The sequence below is a fragment of the Castor canadensis genome, chromosome 2 (assembly GCF_047511655.1).
Source record: "Castor canadensis chromosome 2, mCasCan1.hap1v2, whole genome shotgun sequence".
Classification (NCBI taxonomy): domain Eukaryota; kingdom Metazoa; phylum Chordata; class Mammalia; order Rodentia; family Castoridae; genus Castor; species Castor canadensis.
This window is the reverse complement of record NC_133387.1, coordinates 21,554,157-21,577,566: the sequence shown is the minus strand read 5'-3', so window position 1 is coordinate 21,577,566 and position 23,410 is coordinate 21,554,157. Positions and strand designations below refer to the sequence as shown.

Genomic DNA, 23,410 nt, shown 5'->3' with positions numbered 1-23,410 from the left:
ATTCTTTTTCCGTTTGCTCATTGTTAGTGTATAGAAATGCTAATGATTTTTCTATGGTGATTTTATATCTTGCTACCTTGCTATAGCTATTGATGATGTCTAGAAGCTTCTGAGTAGAGTTTTTTGGGTCTTTAAGGTATAGGATCATGTCGTCTGCAAACAGGGATATTTTGACAGTTTCTTTACCTATTTGTATTCCTTTTATTCCTTCTTCTTGCCTAATTGCTCTGGGTAGGAATTCCAGTACTATGTTGAATAGGAGTGGAGATAGTGGGCATCCTTGTCTGGTTCCTGATTTTAGAGGGAATGGTTTCAGTTTTTCTCCATTAAGTATAATGCTGGCTGTAGGTTTGTCATATATAGCTTTTATAATGTTTTATAATGTTTATAATGTTCCTAGTTTTCTTAGAGCTTTTATCATGAAATGATGTTGGATCTTATCAAAGGCTTTTTCTGCATCTATTGAGATGATCAAGTGGTTTTTGTCTTTGCTTCTGTTAATGTGGTTTATTACATTTATTGGTTTTCATATGTTGATCCACCCCTGCATCCCTGGGATGAAGCCTACTTGGTCATGGTGAATAATCTTTTTGATGTATTGCTGAATTCGGTTTGCCATTATTTTGTTGAGGATTTTTGCATCAGTGTTCATTAAGGAGATTGGCCTATAGTTCTCCTTTTTGGAGGAGTCTTTGCCTGGTTTTGGGATAAGTGTAATACTGGCTTCATAAAATGTGTTTGGCAGTTTTCCTTCGCTTTCTATTTCGTGGAACAGTTTAAGGAGGGTTGGTATCAGTTCTTCTTTAAAGGTCTAATAGAATTCAGCAGAGAATCCATCAGGTCCTGGACTTTTCTTTTTGGGGAGACTCTTGATTGCTGCTTCAATTTCATTTTGTGTTATAGGTCTATTCAGGTGATTAATTTCCTCTTGGTTCAGTTTTGGATGATCATATGTATCTAGAAATCTGTCCATTTCTTTTAGATTTTCAAATTTATTTGAATATAGGTTCTCAAAGTAGTCTCTGATGATTTCCTGGACCTCCATGGTGTTTCTTGTTATCTCCCCTTTTGCATTCCTAATTCTACTAATTTGGGTTTTTTCTCTCCTCATTTTAGTCAGGTTTGCCAGGGGTCTATCGATCTTGTTTATTTTTTCAAAGAACCAACTTTTTGTTTCATTAATTCTTTGTATGGTTTTTTTGGTTTCTATTTCGTTGATTTCAGCTCTTATTTTTATTATTTCTCTCCTTCTATTTGTTTTGGGATTTGCTTGTTCTTGTTTTTCTAGGAGTTTGAGATGTATCATTAGATCATTGATTTGGGATCTTTCAATCTTTTTAATATATGCACTCATGGCTATAAACTTTCCTCTCAGGACTGCCTTAGCTGTGTCCCATAGGTTCCGGTAGGTTGTGTTTTCATTTTCATTGACTTCCAGGAACTTTTTAATTTTCTCTTTTATTTCATCGATGATCCATTCTTCATTAAGTAATGAATTATTTAGTTTCCAGCTGCTTGCATGTTTTTTGTCTTTACTTTTTTTGTTGAGTTCTACTTTTACTGCATTGTGATCAGATAGTATGCACGGTATAATTTCTATTTTCTTATATTTGCTGAGGCTTGCTGTGCCCTAGGATATGATCTATTTTGGAGAAGGTTGTATGGGCTGCTGAGAAGAATGTATATTGTGTAGAAGTTGGATGAAATGTTCTGTAGACATCTACTAGGTCCATTTGATCTATTGCATATTTTAGATCTTGGATTTCTTTATTGATTTTTTGTTTGGATGACCTATCTATTGATGATAATAGGGTCTTAAAGTCTCCCACAACCAATGTGTTCGCGTTTATATATGCTTTTAGGTCTTTCAGGGTATGTTTGATGAAATTGGGTGCATTGACATTGGGTGCATACATATTGATGATTATTATTTCATTTTGGTCTATTTCCCCTTTTATTAGTATGGAATGTCCTTCTTTATCTCGTTTGACCAATGTAGGTTTGAAGTCTACTTTGTCAGGGATTAGTATTGCTACTCTTGCCTGTATTCGGGAGCCATTGGCTTGGTAAATCTTCTTCCAGCCTTTCATGCTAAGCTTATGCTTATTTCTTTCGGTGAGATGAGTCTCCTGTAAGCAACAAATTGTTGGATCTTCTTTTTTAATCCATTTTGTCAAACGGTGTCTTTTGATGGGTGAATTAAGTCCATTAACATTAACTGTTAGTACTGATAGGTATGTGTTAATTCCTGCCATTTAGTTGTCTTAGTTGTTTGAAGGTTTGATTGTGTGTACCTAACTTGATGGTACTCTCTACTGTCTTGCTTTTTCTTTTCCTGTGGTTTGGTGCTGCCTGCCTTTTCATGGTTACGTTGGGTTTCACTTTCTGTGTGCAGAATCCCTTGCAGAATCTTTTGTAATGGTGGCTTTGTGGTCACATATTGTTTTAGTTTCTGCTTATCATGGAAGACTTTTATTGCTCCATCTATTTTGAATGATAGCTTTGCTGGGTAGAGTATCCTGAGGTTGAAGTTATTTTCATTCAATGCCCGGAAGATCTCACCCCACACTCTTCTTGCTTTTAATGTTTCTGTTGAGAAGTCTGCTGTGATTTTGATGGGTTTACCTTTGTATGTTACTTGTTTTTTCTCTCTTACAGCCTTCAATATTCTTTCCTTAGTTTCTGAACTTGTTGTTTTAATGATGATATGTCGTGGAGTAGTTCTATTTTGATCTGGTCTGTTTGGTGTCCTGGAGGCCTCTTGCATTTGTATGGGAATATCTTTCTCTAGATTTTGGAAATTTTCCGTTATTATCTTGTTGAATATATTACGCATTCCCTTCGCTTGCACCTCTTCTCCTTCTTCGATGCCCATGATTCTCAAGTTCGGTCCTTTGATGGAGTCGGTGAGTTCTTGCATTTTCTTTTCACAGGTCTTGAGTTGTTTAATTTATAGTTCTTCGGTTTTTCCTTTAATTACCATTTCATCTTCAAGTTCTGAGATTCTGTCTTCTGTTTGTTCTATTCTGCTGGATTGTCCTTCCATTTTGTTTTGCAGTTCTGTTTCGTTCTTTTTTCTGAGGTTTTCCATATCCTGGGTGGTTTCCTCTTTAATGTTGTCTATTTTTGTCCTGAGTTCATTCATCCATTTATTCATTGTGTTCTCTGTTTCACTTTGGTGTTTATATAGTGCTTCTATGGTTTCCTTTATTTCTTCTTTTGCTTTTACAAATTCTCTATTTTTGTTGTCTTGGAATTTCTTGAGTGTCTCCTGTACATTTTGGTTGACCCTATCCAGTATCATCTCTATAAAATTCTCATTGGGTACCTGTAGTATGTCTTCTTTTAAATTATTCTTGTGGGCTTCATTGGGTCCTTTGGCATAGTTTATCTTCATTTTGTTGGAGTCTGGATCTGAGTTTCTGTTCTCTTCATTCCCCTCTGGTTCCTGTACTAATTTTTTGCTGTGGGGAAACTGGTTTCCGTTTTTTCTGTCTTCCTGTCATTGTTTTTGGTGTTGTTACTGTCCCTGTACTGTGTGCAATTAAGTATTTTCTAGCTTGTAATAATAACAATGGTAATATTTAGAATCGAAGGGTGAGCTGAGATGGAAAGCAAGAAGTTAAAGAAAAGGCGAAAACAAATATACAGACAAGAGGGAGAAAGCAGAACAAGGTTTCAGATAAGAAAGTTTCAAAGGTATAAACAAGGAACGTTTGTGTATTAATCGACAGTAAGCTGAACAGACATTAGAGAGACAGAGAGAGGATTGAAAATCAAAGATAAAAAAATAAAAAATAAGTAAATGAAAGAAATATCTATATATAAAAATGAATTAAAATAAAATGGAAAATAGAAAATTAAAAAAAAAAAAACAAGAAAACCCCAAAAAACTTCCAAGTTTATATGCAATGCAGTTTCAGTCTTAATAATTTGAGTGTCTGTCCTAGTCCCCAGTCCTGGAGATGGTGCCTCAGATGTTGTTCTGTAGTTGTCTCATCAAAGGGGTTTTTCGGCTTGCAGGTGTAATTCGGTTGTTCTCTCATCAAAGGTAGGGAGAAAAAGAAAAAAAGAGTCTGGAGACAGTTCTGAGAGTGGTATCTGCAACTGTGGCTTGCCTGCCTGCTGCTCTCAGCCTGTAGCTGGTGGCGTTATTTATGCAGATCTCTGGGGTGAGCTAGCACTCACCTGGTCCCACAGGCTTTGTTTGCTTAGAGTTCTCCTGTGCTGGAGCCTCTGCTACAGGCTTTCCCCTTTCCAAGTACAGGGAAAGGTGACACTGCCCCCGCGTTGTCAGGCCTGCGTGTTTATTTACAGTTCATGTGTGAGGTGGGTCTTCCCCCCTCTCCTGTGCAGTGGGTCTTCCCCCCTCTCCTGTGCAGTTTTCCTCTGAATGCCACTTTCACAAGGTTTCCTGCGCCTGATTACTGGGCGGTGCTGCTGCTCCTGCCGGCCGCCATGTTTATTTACAGTTCACGGGGAAGTGGGTCTTCCCTCCTCTCCTGTGGAGTTTTTCTCCCTCCACCACTCTCACAGGCTTTCCCACTCCTGGTTGCTGGGCGTGCCCCGCTCCCGCCAGAGGCTCTCCAGCCCTCCTGGCTTGTTTATTTACAGTCCTGGGAAGGATTCCCTTCCCCCAGTCTTCAGCGCTCAGGGTGCCCCACCCTCTTTCCCGTGTGTCTTAATTGTTCTTATTGCTTATTACTCAGTTTCTCTTTTTTTTCCCGGGCAGAGCTCAGTCTGTCCTGGGGGCTATGCTTCTCTGGCCCAGGCTTGTCTTTAGGAGTTCCGCAGTACCGGGAAGCTCACCTTGTCCGCGTCTTCCCAAGCCGTCTGGGTGCCGGCCACTGGCGGCCCCGGGGGCCCTCCTTGTTTCTCCGTTTAAGGTGAGGTGGAGATTCTCTGCACCGGCTGGAGATGTGGAGGGGTCAAAGTTATGCCTTTTCTCAGTGATTATGCCTGCAAAGTGTGTCTCCAGCGTCTCTCCAAGATTTACTATAGGAGGCTCGCTTTCTGCTTCCTACCTCTAGCCGCCATCTTGGAATTGACTTCTCAAGAATTCTAAAACCCAGGCCACATCCCACATTGATTTAATCAAAATCTCTGGGTATGAATCACTGGCTTCAGTAATTTTTGATAGTCTCCTGGTGATGCCAGTATGCAGGCAAATTTGGAACTCTTGGCATATGATTTATCTTGTGTTATGTAATAGAGCAAGGTTCATCATTCTTGTCTTCTTTCAACACCACCTCTAATAGAAAACAAGTATTTGTATTATCAGACATCATGGAGTTCACATTCATGTGCAATGTTATTGTTTGAAGGTACTTTGTTGCCATCCTCTGTTGTAGCTTTGGAGTAGAGCTGAGAAGTATTTGGATTTGATTCTGATTTTTTAGCCTGATTACTTGATTAAAATGAGCTGAGTTCAGTAATTTAGTTGGATGATTCTCCAGGTTGGACTGACTTGGGACTGTTCAGAGCTGTCATCTTGATGATCTGATTCTTCCATGTGGGTCCTTACTTGACCTATTGCAGGGCTTTCATGGACTGAAATAGGGGCCCATGTTTATTAATTGACAAATGGGAGCTGTGTATATATGGCATAGTGGAAGTGAAATGGATTTAAATGTAAGAAGTTTTTGATTTTCGTCTTTACTCAACAACTCACCAGTGGTGTGATCTTAGTAGTAAATCACTTTTCCCTCATGTGTTTTGATATCCTTAACCGTAGAGAGGATATCCAAATATTCTGTCTACATTATTGAATGGTTATGAGGATCAAAGTGAAATACTATACGGAAAGAGTGCTTTGTAAAATATAAGGCACTATACAAATATAAAATGTTATAGGCACCATTGTCATCATCACCATTACTCAGTGCCAGTAAAAAGAAAAGGCAGGCGTCTTGGGCTTGTTTATATGGAGAAGTATTTCTAGTCTGGTGCCACTTTACTAATGTACTTATGTTGTTTAGTCAGATAAAACACTTGGGCATGTGTTTATACACATGACTCTATAGGATGAGTGATTTAAGTCAAGAATAATACCCAAGCTTGGAAAAAGGAACCCTTAATGGCAGTGTAGATTAGTCTACCCACTATGGAAATCAGTATAGAGGTGCCTCAAAAAAATAAAAATAGAACTACCATATGATCTACCTTTATGACTCCTGGGTATACACCCAAATGTATCAAAGTCAGCATACATGAGAGATAGCTGGACACTCATGTTCACTGAAGCACTATTCACAACATCCTAGTTATGGAGTCAACTTAGGTGACCATCAATGAATGAATACATTAAAAAAATGTTTAGTTAGCTATAACACTCCACACCTGGAGCAATATTTAGGCACAAAGAAGCATGGAGTCAGGTGCCGGTGGCTCACGCCTGTAATCCTAGCTACTCAGGAGGCTAAGTGAGATAGTGAGATAAGCTGGACTCAGAGAAATAGCACATTTTTTTTCTCATGTGCAGAATGTAGATCTAATAGCAAAGAAACAGGGATATGACTGTCAAAGGGGACTATTTTTTAGGGGCTGTGTGTAGAATCAGTTGGAGATGGAGAGACAAGAGAGGGTGGTGGAGGGAAATATAATTGTAGCACTTTGCATACATGTTGAACGTCACTATCAAACCCGTTACTTTGTAAAATTAACAAAATTTCAAAAAGGATTAGTATCCAAATAATTTGCTGTCGTCCATTATATTTCTGGCTTCAGCCTCACATATAGACTTCCTTGATAGGCTTTTACTTGCTGATATTTGTGTCAGTTGCAGCAATGAACCCATGCTGTTGATAGGAGCCTTCTGTCTCAATTTGATGATGTTCTGAGAATGCCAATTAGTAGCTTTGGCTTAGCATGACAGAATAGGAGGAGGTGGTTAAAGAAGTCTATTGTCTCTGAGATTCCTCCCAATACTAATTACTTGTTGTTCCCTAGCTCTTAAAATGAAAAAGTCATATTTCTTTTTCATTCCATTATGGATTTAAGAGTTCATGTTAGTAAAGAGCTGTGTAAGTGCTGAGCATTTCTAATGGCTTTTGGGTACTTGCAGAGTGTGTGTGAAATTGTCTTGATTTAAGAGTGAGCTGGAAATGGTTCTAGGAGTCCTCCTTTGCCAACTTTTGAGAGTTGTTTTGTAACTTTTTCTTATCCCAGAATAACAAATATGATGATGGGGGTAAGTGACTTTGGGATGCTTGTTAAAAGAGAATGTCTTTTCTGGTGGTCTCTGACATCTTGAAGGAGAAACTGAGGCAAGCTAGAAGTTGGAAAAGTTTGGGGCTCATGTAGGTTGCTGAGGATGGCATGGACCACCTGCACCTAACTGGGAACCACCCATGTCCCTCCCCATTCGCTCACTATTGGGTGGGAACCTCGTGGGTCTGCCCTTCCCATTGGTTAGTGTAGGTTTTAAAAGCACCTGAAAAAGAAAAGCACTCCCTCTGCCATGAGACTCCACCTGCTCCCTTTGTATTTCCCTTTCCCTAACTTTTAATAAATGTCATTTACACCCACGCATTCTGCTTGGATTCTTCCATGCCAGAGTGCAAGATTCAAGATCTTCTGAAAACACCATTTGCCCTTAACAAAGGCTAGATTTTTATGCTCTCTTTGTAGAGTATTGATGAGAACTGTGAATTAAAGAGATCATGAGGTTTGGAAAAGGAAGGCTTTTTTCCTGAGTTTTTTCTGAGCAGTTTACATTTCTTATCTATCTCATAAGGTGTTAGGTAGAGTTTAATTTCATCAGGAAAGTAGTTGGGAGCAGATTTGTAATGAGTATTACAAATACCCTTAGAACCCCTAAGAATGTATATAATTTGTATATTCACATTGTGGGCTAGTATATAAACACTAAAGGCATATCTTTTAGGAATGGGCAGATGTTCCCAATATATTGCCAAATGAAAAAAAAAATTAAAAAATATATTATTGTTAAGATTAGTATTGCTAAAAATATGGAAAATAATTGGAAGAAACAAGGTTGACTGTTATAAATTATTACATGTCATGAGTGAGGTTATCGATGGTCTTTTTCCTTTATGAATTTCTGTGTCTTTCAAGTTACCTTGGTGTCTAGCATGTGTTACTTTTAGAATTTAGAAGAAAAATAAAGCTTAGGAAAAAAGAATCATTCTGGGCTTCACTTTTAGTCTATAGAATAGAGGTGGAACCCCAGCCTTTACAGATCTCATACAATACGAAGTTCTTACATTTTGTCTCTTGGATATTGTTATTCTGTAAAGCTGTCCCAATGAAATATGAAATATCTTAGAAGACTGGTCTTAATGAAGGGAGTCTGGAGATAGACAGCATCCTGTTTTTAATGGTGAAAGCACACAGAGTCTGCATTATAGGTTTGGGTTTCTTGAGGGAGATGGGTACCTGAATGGGTCTGATCAATATTATGTTATCAGACTGGTTTAAGAATGGGCATTTTTGATTTTTTCCTCCTAAAGTAGGGGCAGCCAGTTTTAATAAAATATGGGAATTGTTTGTGGTAGCATGCCTAATGTTTAATAGGAAAAATATTAAAAAGAGGGGTTGATCCAAGAGAAAGCTGAAGAATATGCTTTTAGAGCAAGTCTGTTTTTCATGACAGTAATGGAGTAAGATCTTTGATGAGCTAAAACTCCCATTTGATCTGTTTTAAGTTTTATTGTGCATGATAAATTTGAAAATACTTTAAGAAACAAATTCACAAGTAAAAGACCTTTCTTTGAAAACATTTTATTTTCAAGGCCACCTTCCCTTCGTTCACTTATCAGTAACTTCATCTCATTTGCTTTATCCTGGAAATTCCATTATCTCCTGGGCAGTCTATTGCATTAAGCAGTTAGTACCTAATATCTCCTCATTTACATTGACACATGCTTGACCTCAGCCCTTCTCCTCTCTTTGTTAATGCACCAACAAGCACTGATCTCTCTCTGGAGCATTATCATTTGGCTGTTAGCTCTACTAATAACAACCCTTCATTTGGGCTGATGAAGGTTTATTAAATAAAAAGATGCAATAACCCTGGTCTTAATGAAGGGAGTCTGGAGGTAGACAGCATCCTGTTTTTAATGGTGAAAGCATGCTGAGTCTGCATTATAGGTTTGGGTTTCTTGAGGGAGATGGGTACCTGAATGGGTCTGATCAATATTATGTTATCAGACTGATTTAAGAATGGGCATTTTTCAATAGGAGAAGGGAACCAGGAACTAGAGAAAAGGTTAGTTCGAGAAGAATTAATTTAGAAGGTAACACACATGTACAGGAAAGCAATTCTAGTCACCTCTCTGTATAACTATCCTTATCTCAACTATTGCTTATACTCTCTCTTCAACAAAATCAGAGATAAGGGCAAAATAGTTTCTGCCCGGTAGTGAGGGGGGTGGAGGGGGGAGAAGAAGGGGGCAGGGGGAAGGGGGGAGAAATGACCCAAACATTGTATGCACATATGAATAAAAGAAAAAAAAGTAAATTTAAAAAAAAATAAAAAAAGAATGGGCATTTTTGATTTTGCCCAGTTTGCTCACTGTTGATTAGCATATGGACTGAGGAGCTAGGGAAAAAGGTGTTCTTGCTCCAGGCAGTTGGCCTTGCTCTGTGTTGTAGCTATTATCTTGGGAAGCCTATCTTAAGAACGAGATTGTCAATAGCCCCCAGGCATTCAGACATTCGCAAAGCTGAACCTTGGGAAGCCAAAAAAAAGGTCTTCTTAGTCTTCTCTAGTGAAGCTAGGATCTGAGGTTGTTTTTTCTATAGATCACCCAGGACTTCTCCAGACCTTCACTGTGGCCCTGGGCCTTGAATGGATTCACTTTAATCTCTCTTGCATGTCTTACCCTCCTTTTACCACCCGGCCTCCACCAATATTTTTGTAGGAAGACTAGTCCTTGTAGTAACCTCCCTAGTCATGCTGTAAACAAAAGTTAAGTGGATGATGTTACTGAGTTTGTTTTTAGCAATTGGGATTTTTGTGAACATGGGTTCACTTGCTCACACTTTATATCATTTACATATAATACAGTATTATAGTCTATTCATAAAATTGTTCCTAATTTATCTGATACAGTTAAATATACAGAATTCTATAAAGGCTGTAGTGTTCTACAAGAGTACTGTGATGTCCCAGTGTTAATGGCGCTGGTGCAATCTGTGATCAGAAGATTCTGGTTTTTGTTCTCCAAATGGAAAAATTCAAGCAGAGCATGTGAATGGGGAGAAGTAGGATAGCTTTATTGAGAAAAGGGGAGTTACCTGTCCTGCCAGGTGAGGAAAGGGAAGAAGGAAGAGGGGGCAAGGTGGGCACAGGTGGAGAGCCTGCTTTTTTTTCAGGTGCCTTTAAAACCTACACTATCCCATGGGAGAGCAGGCCCCAGAGGTTCCCACCCAATAAAGAACTGAGTGGGGAGGGGCATGGGTGGTTCCCAGCCAGGTGAGGGTGATCTGGCTTATCCACAGGCAACCTATATGAGCCCCAAACCTTCCTACTTCTAGCCTGCCTCACCAGATACAACCAGACTTTCAACTAATGCTAAAACTGTTAGGTTTGTCAGCCTAAAATAACAAAAGACGGAGTGACTCTCCAAAGCAATGAATTTATTTGGGAATAAATGGGATTACAATCAGAATACACATGCTGTCACAAACCATGAGGACATCCAAGGAGGCAAAGGAAGATAAGAGTTTTATAAAGGTAAAATGAGGAGGTTATAAGTTGCTTTGAAACTGTTATTCTTGACTACAAGGATCAGTAACAAGGGTGATGCTATTACGGAATCTTGAACAGAGACACAGGACATCAAGGTTTTTCAGGAAGTAATATTTATTAGCTTGCTGGCTGCTCAGCGAATTCACAACCAAAGGCTGAGCCTCGAGAACAGAGAGATCTTACCATGTATACCCTTGCACGCAGGTTACAGAAGCAAAAGGCAAGGTTTACCAATATATAGTTACATGTAACTACTTCACCTCCAGTGCTACTTGACCTTCTTCATGTTTTAGATTTTTAAGTTTTGTCTCCCTGCTATGCCATCTCCTCTCCCCTGCTACATTAGCAGAACACAAACTTGTTTAAACTTGTTTGTTTCTTTTTTTGGTCCTCCTCCCTGCTACATTATTCCCCTCTTTGATGCTTGGACCCACATAGGGTCAAAGAGTATCATCTTGACTTAGGGGCTTGTATTTTCATAGCATCATTACATGGATGGCTGTTTTTCTCTCTATAGGGCCTCAATAATGGTCCTGATGGACCACAATACCAAGGGAACCAGGCAGGGTAACATCAAACATGCTCCCAAGACAAGACCTATTGCCCTGCTTTCCATGACAAATGTAGTCTGTATTGCTTTCTTTACTCTGGGACTTTCAGTATCACTTAGCAGCAACCTTGTAAACCTATATGAGCCAAACATCTGACCTGTTGGTGGGTGGATGATACAAAGTATGGCTGTGCGGAGATCTCAACAATGACTCTTTTATGACATTTGGTATATAGGGGAGACCTTGCAAGGGCCAACCCAAAGGTAAGAAGAGTCCAAGTGTATAGAGGAGAGCAGGGGTGCGCCCCATGTTCGAGTCTCCTCTGTGCATATAGACTAGTCAGCTTCCGGAGTGACTAGAGCAGGGTTGTTATCTGGTTGTTCATGGTCCCCTGTTGCTTCCTGAGAAGCAGGATCCTGCTGCGGAATGGCGCAGGCATTCTGGAAAGTGATCTTACATGGTGAGGCTGGGTTAGGGATGCACTCCCCCTTGGGAGAGGCTGGCTTTACTCAGCTGTGGTAGATCTAGGGAGTTATTTTTGCTACTTCAACTGCAGTGGGGACAGATAAGATAACAGCAACAAGGGCCCCTCCAATGGGGTTTTAATGATTGGACAGTTTATTCTTTTATGGTTGGACAGTTTATTCTTTTACCCAGACAGTATCTTTTGGTTTCTTTCTTTTTTTTACTGAGAAGAATTACCATGGTAACAATATACTATCAGTATATATGTCCAAGAAAACATGTTGTTTAAAAAAAGTTAAAACCACCATCCTTAAGTATCAAAGCACATATTAAGAGCCAGTAAAAATAGTCATTTTGTCTCTAAGTAGAAGACATTGTCTAAAAATACAAGTTTGTATCTGGAAGGGCTTTAATGCTAGATAGCCACAAGTGTATAAGAACCACTTTCTCAATGTTCTCAGCCTTGGTTAATTTTGAGAGGTCTGGCATGAGTGACTCCATTTGAACTTTGACTGCGTTCCCCCACTGTCTCCAAACTGCTTGTCTCTGAGCAGTCTCCTCTGAAGATCTTTCTCCCATCCAAGTAGTAACCAGGCCCAACTCTGCTTAGCTTCTAAGACCAGACGAAATCGGGTACATTCAGGGTGGTATGGCCATAGACTGAAGATTGTTCTTGATTGGTCATTTTTTCCCTCATCATGAGGATTTGTTGTTTCTTGGATTTTGTTTGTTTAGTTTTGGTTCCATGTCAGTGCACTAGGTCGGCAAAGTATTGAGCAGCTCAGGTGAGAGTCAGTGCCAACTAGACCCTTTTGGCCAAATTTAAGCAATAAAGAGGCTTAGAAGGAATGGCTCTTAGACAGTATGCTTCTAGACAAGGATAATACAAAACAAATTCCAACAAAAGCAGAGATCTAAAAAGCTGACCTGATTGACACATAAGCACTTATTAGAGTCATTTTTTATGGACTTGATTGTATATGCCCCAGAAGGATCAGAACTGTAATGAAAAAAACTTAGAAGAGCCATGGTTAAAATTTTGGTGAAGAATTTAGCATTTAACAGAACAGTATATCTGTACCATTAAGTTTTTGTTATCTAAATTTTGTATTTTAGAAGGTTTGATACACTTGAAAAACATAAATGTATATATAGTATATAGGAACCAGCAACAGCATCACAGCTCTATAGAGGTTATATATGCATATTAGTTCAGTTGTTGTTCTTGAAGTAAAACTTTAAATTTTCTCATCAGTTGGTGGGGAGCAGTGTCAGTGACCCCAAATAGCCCAGTCACAGACACATATAGGATACCAACTGCATTAGAATCACCCAAGACAACAGTTGTTTAACTATGAGGTCATCTAGAAAAATTTACATAACCAGCTCTTAAATGAATATGACTCAGTTACCTTAGTAGTCAAAACCCTGACAAAAATCATCAGAGAACACAGGTAAATATTTATGGGGAGTAAATGTGGAGTTAGGAAACATAATGGCCAAGAATCATGGCTCAGATGTTGATAAGGGATCATATCCCAGACTGACTCATGACATACAGCAGGATCCCACCAACCTGTAGTCAGAGGAGCCCCCCTAAAATAACAGGCCCAATCTGGACATCTCAGGCCAAAAATTCCCTCCACCCGACATGTGGAAGGAGTAGGACTAATATTTCCACTCTGTTGATGCTAATAAAAACTGGAGGTTTTGACCTCCATTATAGTGCTCCTTTTTGAGTTGTTTTTTTTTTTTTTAATTTATCCTATCTGGAGGGTGCACTTTGGCTTTTTTTTAAAATTTATTTTGCTTTACATAAGTAAATCTGTCTCAACCCTCCTATCAGTGCAGCAGCACTCTATGCTCAGCTGCCTCTTGCCTCTCTGTGTTTTAATAAACTCTGTGGTCTTGATAAATTTGTGGATTAACCTGTAGCACCAAAAATTCCTGACAGTTATCTTGACAAAACAAAAACCATTTTTAAGACAGTTTTTTGGTAAGTGTTGTCAAGAACCATCTAATATTTTTAAGATAACCTTGTTGTATGAGCTTACAGAATTAAGTTTTAGTTTAACATGAGTACATTAAATTGTGACCTTACAAAACCTGTAATGTAACTGGATTTTAGTCAACTCAGTCACTTACATAAGCATTTATAAACTCCATCTTTTTATGTTAACTTACCCTGATTACACACACACACACACACACGCACACGCACACGCACACGCACACACACACACACACTCACGCATGCACATTCACACAAAAGTTTTATAAATTAAGCATGCCAGAAAAAAATATCATCTTAAGCGCACAAAAGATAAGGTGGAATTCTAGGAGCAATTAAATTTTGCCCAAAGCGTTAAACAAATTGACACAAACACACACAAAATTAGAGTGCACTCTCAAAAAAAAAAAAGACTTTAAAATTATACCTAGAGGTATAATTTTAGGAATTCTAGGAATGGTGGCTGATGCATCTGTTCTCGTTTGTGAGTCTCCCTCTTTGGTACTGAATTTTTGTTACCCATCCCTTAACCTCAGTTGTGGCTATTTCCCCGGAAAAGCTCACCCCCGCTAATTCTTGAAGGTGTCTCACACACTTTTGCCCAGCTCCCTAAACCTAAGAAACCCGGTTTTACCCCAGGTAGGGTTACTTGAGGGGGTCAGTCTCCCCTTCTGCCTCCTAAAGGCAGGCCTGTAATTTGAATCCAGGTTCTTACCAGTCTGATGGGCGGGGCTTCCAACTGGTTCCAGAGCCTTCTCTGGGTTCCTCTGTGCAATTGAGACTTGCTCTCTGGGAGAGGTGAGTCACTCCATCAGCTCAGCAGGTCTGCTGGTGCCTGGTGGGATGCTGTCCTGATGAGCCGGGGAGGCCAAAACACTGTATCCTCCAAGTCCCAGACAAGCCCCCATAAATGTTACAGGAATCTCATACAGAGACACAGGACACCAAGGCTTTTCAGCAAGCAGTATTTATTAGCTTGCTGGCAGTGGCCCAGTGGATTCACATCCAAAGGCTGAGCCCCGAGGACAAAGGAGTCTCACCATATATACCCTTGCAAGCAGGTTACAGAAGCAAAAGTCAAGGTTTAACCCATATATGATTACATGTAACTCTATTGGCTACTTCTCCCCCAAGGCTATGCAACCTTCTTAATGTTTTAGATATTTAAGTTTTGTCTCCCTGCTATGCTATCCCCTTGCCCTTGTTACATTATCAGAACACAGACTTGTTTATTTATTTATTTTTTTGGCCCTCCACCCTGCTACATTAGTGTCAGTTCAGGTTTAAACAAGCAGCTGCTAGGCAGCCATCTGTGCAGAACTATTCTTTGTGTAAAGTTGCTGTGGCCTTTGCAAAATTCTGGTTTTTAAAGTCTTTATTTAAGAGGTACTTCAACTGGTTTTGCTGAAAAGCACTGACTCCTTACTTGGGTTCATGAATTAACTGAAAAAAGGAGACAAGCTTGGTATCTCTGCCTCCATTTTCACCTGTTGTCTTTTGCTCTGAGCCATTCTGTTCTGCAGCCCTCTCCAAATGAGAACAGTTACCTATAATGATGAGGCTGTACCCTCTTGCAAGAGTAATGTCTTTAGAACCAGATCGTTCCCCTCAAGTGATGATAGCAATGACAACTTCTGTGGAACCCTAGAAAGACAAGGACTGAGATAATGGTCAACCAGTCCTCACTCGACCACTCCAACACACCTGTGACTAGGACTGCTTAACTTTGAATACCTTTCTAATTCTTTATCTATTTAAAGCTCATGTTTGTACCCCAAAGATGGCTAAAGATGGGATGAGTACCTACTTTGTCTCTTCCCAAAGCATGTCCCAGGCCACGAAATCAATCTCCTTTCTCTGCCCTTCACCATTACTGTCTCTTAATTTGGCATTTAGGGGTGAATGGCTGGATCTGACCTGTGGAATCCCATGAGTTTGGGCCTGGCTTCCAGAACTCCAGGGTCATTTGTAATAGTTTTTTATCATAGTATGTGTGGGTGAGAGTCCCTTCCTTTTTGGCCTCCTGACTCTTTTTGGTTAGGGTTTGCCAAAAGTGACTTCATTGTGATTCTGACAAGTTTCATAGGTTGAAACATGTGAAATAGCCAATATTTAATAATTTTTGACCTATAAAAACAAAATTTTCATATAGTTCAAATTAAACCATGAAATATGCTATATTTTTTGCTTGTTTTTAAAACTTCATTTGTTTTACCAGTTGCTTTCTGATAATTATCAAAATTTATACAAATTAAGTATAGCTATGTAGAAGTGTTTGGTGAGAGAATGATCTGGGATTCTTGGTTCATGTATGGTAAAACTCTTCCTGTAACAGGAACTTAAACTGCTTTTGCTAAAAAGCACTGACTTCTTACTTGAGCCCCAAATTAACTAAAAGCAGGAGAAAAGCTTCGCATCTCTGACTGTTTTGTATCTGTCTTTGCTATGAGCCATTCACCTTATAGCCACCATGGAATCTAGGAAGGACAGGACTGATTGATAACATCTTTATAAAGAGGGACAAAGGACACTGCTTCCAAGGAAAGGAAGAGTAGAGACTCCTCATAACCTAGCACCTTCCAGGCAACAACGACTTGCTTATCTGATCAAATTGCTCCCCTCAGGTGATGACAGTGATAACAACTTCTCTGGAACTCTTCCCCAAAACCAGGGCTGCAATAATGACCAACCAGGCCACAACCTGACTGCAACTATTTAACAGTTATGCATATCTCTCACCCTTCCCTAATCCTTTCTGTATTTAAACCTACAGCTCATGTGTATACCCTGAAAATGGGTTGAAATGCTTGCTTTGCCTCTTCCCACTATGTGCCCATAGTGTATAATAAACTTCTTTTCTTTGCCCTTACTATTACACATTTCTTTATTTGGCCTGTTGGGGTGAGTGACTGGGCCTGACATGTAGAACCCCTGGAGTTTAGGCCTGAGGCCTAAAACTGCAGTTTTAATACTTGCTTGCTTAGAGATGAGTCTGAACCATTTTGCTTTACAGGGCACGTTCGAGGCTTCTTGTGACCATCTGGCATTCTCTGAGCCTGAAGTTGGACACTTGGGGGCAGAGGGCCATCTAGAGAAGCCAGGCCTGAGTTGCCATCCAGCAGTGCATAGGCAGGTGGCAGCAGGCCAGTGAGTGGGGCACTAAGTCTGAAGTCCCAGGGCATATGTCTCTTGTTGTTCATGGCCGAAGTTTTTTTTAGTGTTCTTATTTCATTGAGACTGCTCAAAAAGTTTGTTTAACTTGTCTTATTATATAGTAGCCTAATATATATACGACATATTACTGCATCCATTTTCAGAATGGTTACGTTGTCTTACTAGAAAAATGCTTCCTTAAGAGGGACTTACTGACCTATTTTAATAGGTTAAACATTAAGTGTTAAAACATTTTGGAACCATATAATTATCAGAGTCCTCAAGAGATATTTGTTTTGGACTCAATAATGGCAATACATTTGCTTTCTTCTAGAACATTGTTGCCAAAAATAAGCATTTTCATTACCTAGCAGATGGTTTAGTTATTAGGTTGGTCTGTCGTTTACTTACATTTCTTCTTGTTTTAACTTGAACTTTAGTTCTTTTTAGAAATAGTTGCTAATATCATTTAATTTGTAAGTCTCATCTTCCCCAAATAGAAAGAGTAGAAAGAGTAAAAAGGTCAGTAGCTTTTTCTTTTTCTTTCTTTTTTTGTTTTGTTTTGTAATAGCATTTCTTCAATGAAGCAATTGCTGAGATTGGCCAACTTCAGTCTTTCCCATAATGTTGCTGTTGGTTCATGACAGCACAAAATTATACAGTTTTACTTAGAAACTTGAGTAAGACTGGCTGGAGACAAGCACTTAACTATGAAATGTTAATTTCCTATTCTTTATACTAAAATTAAAGTGAGAAATAAAACTTGGGAAAGAACTTGTGGGTATGGTAGTTCCTAATTACAAAGATTTTTCTTTGTTGGATACTTAAATCTGCATTCAAAGCAAACTTTTTGAATTCTTGATTATGTACATTTTTAACTGTATGTTTGTTTGACTTTGTTTTTTGTGTTACAGAAACATTTTTTCAGAATTTCTGTTTTCTTACATGGATAGATTGCTAAATACCAAGACATGCTGTCCTGCTCAATATCATATGTTAAAACATTTTGGAAATGTTTGCTGATCTTCATAATCCTAGAGGAAATATTTGTTTTCAACTCTAAACCAGATTGTTGTTATCAGTATCTGCAGTTTCCAACTGTGTTCACTAGAATATTAATATTCTGTTAGATGGTAATGAATATTCTGTGGAAAAAATCCTTGCTAGTAGTATCTTTTTTCCTGCGAAGTTTATTTTAAAGTACACATGTAAGAAAAATTTCAAATGTATTTAGTTGACTTATCGTTATGTAGTAATCTAACTTTAAGAAATTGTGCAGCATGCTGGAGAATGCTAGGAGTTCATTCATATTAAAGATCATTTGGGGTATGAATGCATGGTGTTTGTTAGGTGAATAGATGCATAGTCAGCATTTATCAATTCACTATTCTCTGTATGTTGTCTGTTTGGTCTTTCATCTGCTATGTCCTCATCTTAAAGCAGACGAACATAGATGTTTGTGACATTATTCAGTGTTGATTATCAAACTCCTGAACCCAATGTTGATAATTTCTTATAGCAGCTAACCTTTTGAAACCATTTTGTTGCTGTCTGCTTTAATCCAGGTATATCTCTTTAATTCCTGTTAATGTTTCATCAGAATGTTATTTTAAAGTGATCTGCAGTCATTAAATTTGGATCTGAATCTTGAATGTCCCCCAAAGGATCATATGTTTAAAGGCCTAGTTGCCAGAATGTGGTACAGTTGGGTGGTGGTGGAACCTTTTGGAGGCAGGGCCAATGGAAGGAAATTAAGTCATTGAGGGGTTGTGCCCTTGAAGGATGTACTGGGACCCTTTTTTCTCATTCCTTTGTTTGCCAGAGTTGAACAGATCTCCTCTGCCACATGCTTCTGCCATTATGTACTGTGCTACCATAGGCTCAAAGCAATAGGGTCAAGTCACCATGGACTGAACCTCTGAAACTGTGAGCGGAAATAAATTTTTCCTCTTTATAAGTTTTTTATCTCAGGTTTTTGTCCCAGTGATGGAAAACTGACTGATATGTCCAGTGAAATAATTTATAAAGTGATGATCAGTTCTTATATGTTAAAAATTTTTTTAGCCTGAGTTATGTATGTTTCTAAAAGTAGAAGGTTATTTAATAATTTCTCTTATAGTAAATCCCAAATACTTGGAAAGACTTAGTAAATTCTTGGAAACTATACCCTGTGGCACAACAGTTCACCATAGGTGATGGTCTGTTGGGTTGACTGCTGCCTCTCCAACTCTTCTTGTATGTATAAACTTTATAGTATAGGCTTCTTAAAACCAGACAAGAGAAATTTCAGGTTTTTAAACTATATTTAGGGTCAAAGAAACATTCAGAAAGTTTGTCATTTAAGTGATTACAATGGTTTGATGAAGGAAAGCACACTTGCCGAAAATGCTGCATTAAAACACCATGTAAATCTTTCTGATGTTTCTCTGTGCATAGAATGAGTAAGTGCCATTAAAAATAATTCCGATGAACACTCAGTGTGTGCTAGGCACTGTATTGCTTTATCTGAATCTTTAAAAATTTTGATTAGATGACTTTGAAACTTGACATTGTCATATAATTTTTTATTTAGAACATGAACTCTTTGGGTTAAAAATATTCTTGCAAATTTCAACAAACAAATCAAGTGTGATGTGCAGTGGGTAGTTTTTAAGCTTAAATAGCTCAGCTGGATTTAATTACCTTAAGGGATAAGGCTACATGATGGGCCAATGATTTGCCAAATTATTTTTCATTTTCTAGATCTTGATGTCACTGAAGGTTAATGCATCCTCTTTTCTTCACAACAGACCTAAGTTAAAATCCATTTTTAGGGCGTTAGTGTGAATGAATTTGTTGTTGTTTTTCCTCCTTGGGGACAGTTTGGTCATTTTGTGAGGCTGCCTTTCCACTTGGAATTGCTGGCTGCTCTCACAGAGCCCAGAGGCTGTCGTCACAGGGGCAGTTACAAGTCAGCATGAAAATGAACTGGCAGGCTTCAGAGGGCAGAGCTGCCCAGGGCTTGTCACTCTTCCATTCCTGGATTCTTTCTTGCTTAATTTAGGGAAACTTATTTGCTACTGACATTTGATTATAGCATATCACAAAACAAGTGATGTGTTTGTGGGTAAGCCATTGTACTTTTCTCCCTGCTACCATTTCAGGCTGGTCTGTAGTTTTGGAGTGTACAAAGCTTTCTGTATTTACAGTCTACAGATTCCAAGAATACTCCTTAGATTGCTGTAGGTTTGTGATCAACCTTTTTGATCACCAATGTGTTTCATGGTTTTTACTATTTAATGGTTTTGATTAATGCTTTAGTTTTTAAAGGCATGTTTGTATCCATAATTACTTTTAATGTTTTTAACCCTTAAGTAGGTAGTGTTATTAGTAATAGTTTGGCCTATACATAGTAGGAATATTTAGAAGCATAATCTAAGAAGGAAATGGCCATATATCTCAGCCCCCCAGGGAGCTGGTGTGGTCTTTTCCTTCCAAGTTCAGTTTATAATCATGTCTTCTTTCTTCTTAATTTTTCTCCTTTGCATTCTTGTGTTCCCTTCTTTATCATATTTTTTTTGTCTCAAAAGATAGTACCTAGAGTATATTCTTCACTTTTTTCATTTAAAAATTATAAATGATCTTTATATATAGACATACGTAAGGATAATTTTATATATATGAATAAATGAGAGCAAACCATACATGTTTTTTTCTCTTTTTGCAGTTATTAGTTTGAACCTCAATTAGTCACTTTAGGTTCCCAGAATCCTTCATCTTTTCCATTTATTGTAGGCATTCCTACTCCAATTTGATTCGTCCTATCCTTTTTCTTTTTAATATCTCATAAGCCACTTTACACCAGGAGTATCTCCTTCTCTGTAGTTTATCTTCTATTCATCCTTCAAATCTCATTTCTTCTATCAGACTGGATCAGGCTGAGGAGAGGTGATGATTGTTATTTTCCACCCATAATATTCGTGTAAGAAATGCATCCAACTCTGTGTATGCTTATAGGAAAGGAGAGCTCGATTCTATTTAGATACACACATGACTTACGCTAACCAAGCTCCAACTCATGATTACTGTGAGAATAAGCTATTGAAACACTCATATCCTTATTTAGACTTAGTTTTAAAAGGCTAAATTTTATTAAAAGTTGACTCAAACCATCAGCACGTGGGATTTGCAAGACCAGGAATGAAATAATCATTTAATTTGGGAGGTTACTTTACATGTGTCCTTTGACGAGCAGTGTGTATGTGGAAGTAAATGGCATATGCAGCTTTGTGGTGGGATTTGCAAGAACAGGAATGAAATAATCATTTAATTTGGGAGGTTACTTTACATGTGTCCCTTGACAAGCAGTGTGTGTGGCGGTAAATGGCATATGCCGCTTTGTGATGTGCTTCACATGTCTTCATGTTGTCTTTTTTATGATTTATTTTAGTTTTATCTATCTTAGATGATAAATCCTTTAAGGGCAAGACGAGGCTTGTCTACACAACACTCTACAAAGTTCAATGTATGCTTGTCAGGTTCTCATAAACTCCCTTTTGATAGTACCTTAAAATAGTCTCTGTTTCTTTTTTTATTGTACCAAATAATGTACAATATTTTATTATGACATTTTCATAACATCTATGTGAGGTACTTTAATTAAATAGTCTTATTTATAATATTGCTAGATTATTTATTTGTACTTAATTGGCTCCTCTTTTTGTTTTCCTTTTCAGGTGTCAGCAGTAGAGTCTTTGGAGGGTTCCCTGCTCCAGGTAGAAGGATTGAGTGATCTCAGGCTGGAGCTTCACAGCAAGAAGATGAACCTCCACTTGGTTCTTATAGATGAGCTGCACAGGCATCTGTACATCAAATCCACTAACCGAGTTGTGCAGCGTAACAAGGAAAAAGGGAAAATGAGGTTGGTTAAAAGGCTCTTTGCTAGTGTTTTAGGGGGCAGTTATCGGAAGAAATATTCTTTGTTTTCCAGGATACTGTAATTGATTTTATTTTTCCTTTAATGTAATATGTCTCTGAAACTTGTAGATGGTTTTATAATAACAAATACTCCATGTTCTGGGAGGCAGGCATCAAAGTTTTTTCATCTTTTGCACATTAACTGTAAGATTACAGAAGAAACACTTCCTATGGGTCTTTTATATACTGTATCAGAGATACTCTTGTTTATCTCAGAGGGAGATGAAAAAAAATCCTCAAATCGGACAGTAAAATCAGCTAAATTAAAAAATACAGATATGTGAAATAAAGTTAAAAGATTCTTTATTACTTAGGGTTATGTTCAGCTTTAAGCAGTATTCCTTCTGGAATAGTTCTGGAGAGGTTCAGAGAAACACTTTTCTTTGATTCTTTGGGTGGTTGTAGCAAACCTTATCTTTAAGGGTCTAGGTGGGCTCAAGAAATTCATTAGGTTAATGTTGACCTGGCAGGGAGTAAGACTAGATATTAAGATTTGTTGATTATTTTGGTTACTAACATATACCAGATATTGTGTGTTACAGGTATTCTTCCAACATTTCCTTAAATAAACATAAGATCTTTTCAGAGGAGATTTTAACACTATCTACTGAAATACACATGTTTATGCTTTTTCATCCAGTTATGTATCAGAGGAGCATTGGAAGCAGTGTATGCTGGGAATGAAGTCTTTCAAGTTTTGTCCTGTTTGAACAAAGAGTGCCAACTTTGTGTATAATACTTCGGTTTAGTTAGAGACCCTGGCAGAGAAAGAGGAATTTATATCTCTTTTTAGCATAAGGGCACAAATAGAACTTATGCCAGGCAAATGAATTGAGCTCCACAGTGTGTACCTGAGACTTAACTTCAAGACTGGGTCTGAATGAGCCCATTCAGTTACCCTTTCAGCAGAGTGTGAGATTTCTTCCCATGCAAGGATAAATAATAAAACAAAAATGATTGTGAGTCTTGTGTAAATTTCTATAGGAAAATGAACATTACCTTGAGGTTTTAGGAAAAGCATTTATTTGAAAAAAACTTATAAAGTAAACAAGAAGAATTTAGGAGACTTACACATGAAGTTTCTCAAAAGATGGAAGAGACATGATGTACTTAGATTAGATAATGTTCAAAATAACCTTGCCTTCTCCCTCCATTGTAGAAGTACATTTCCTATCCTTTGGTGTTTGGGTGTTTGCTTTTGTGGGCTTGAAATGTGCTTGTGATGGTAGGTGAACCTTCTTGTGCCTCTGTCAGTGCTGTGTTGGCTTTGGTATCAGGAGGAGGAAGAGAGACATGTGGAACCATCCCAAGATCAGCAGATCTGCCAGCCTTGGTCAGATAGCCACTCAAATATGTGCTTACTGTTGGTCATCACTGAGTTTTTGTCATTGTATTCAGCAAACATATAACTTTATGAAATAGTAATGGGGAGTTACAAGAATGGAATAGAGGGAGATCCTGAGAGAACTAGAACATGAATAAAGAAAACCAAAATGAAGTAAAGAAATTTTTGTCTTCACATAAAGTATTAGAGAGAATTGAATCAGCAGTATGGAGAGA

General features: G+C 38.3%; 1 protein-coding gene across 3 annotated transcripts in view; it reads left to right on the top strand.

Moving 5' to 3' along the window:
- The window catches only part of Exoc4 (exocyst complex component 4), an 826,621-nt gene that overhangs the window by 61,673 nt on the left and 741,538 nt on the right, over positions 1-23,410 (top strand). For all 3 annotated transcript variants that reach the window (XM_074062803.1, XM_074062797.1, XM_020169325.2), the window contains exon 4: positions 21,610-21,794. In XM_074062803.1, the coding sequence (XP_073918904.1) occupies positions 21,610-21,794 (185 nt within the window). The remainder of the gene's footprint in view (positions 1-21,609; positions 21,795-23,410) is intronic.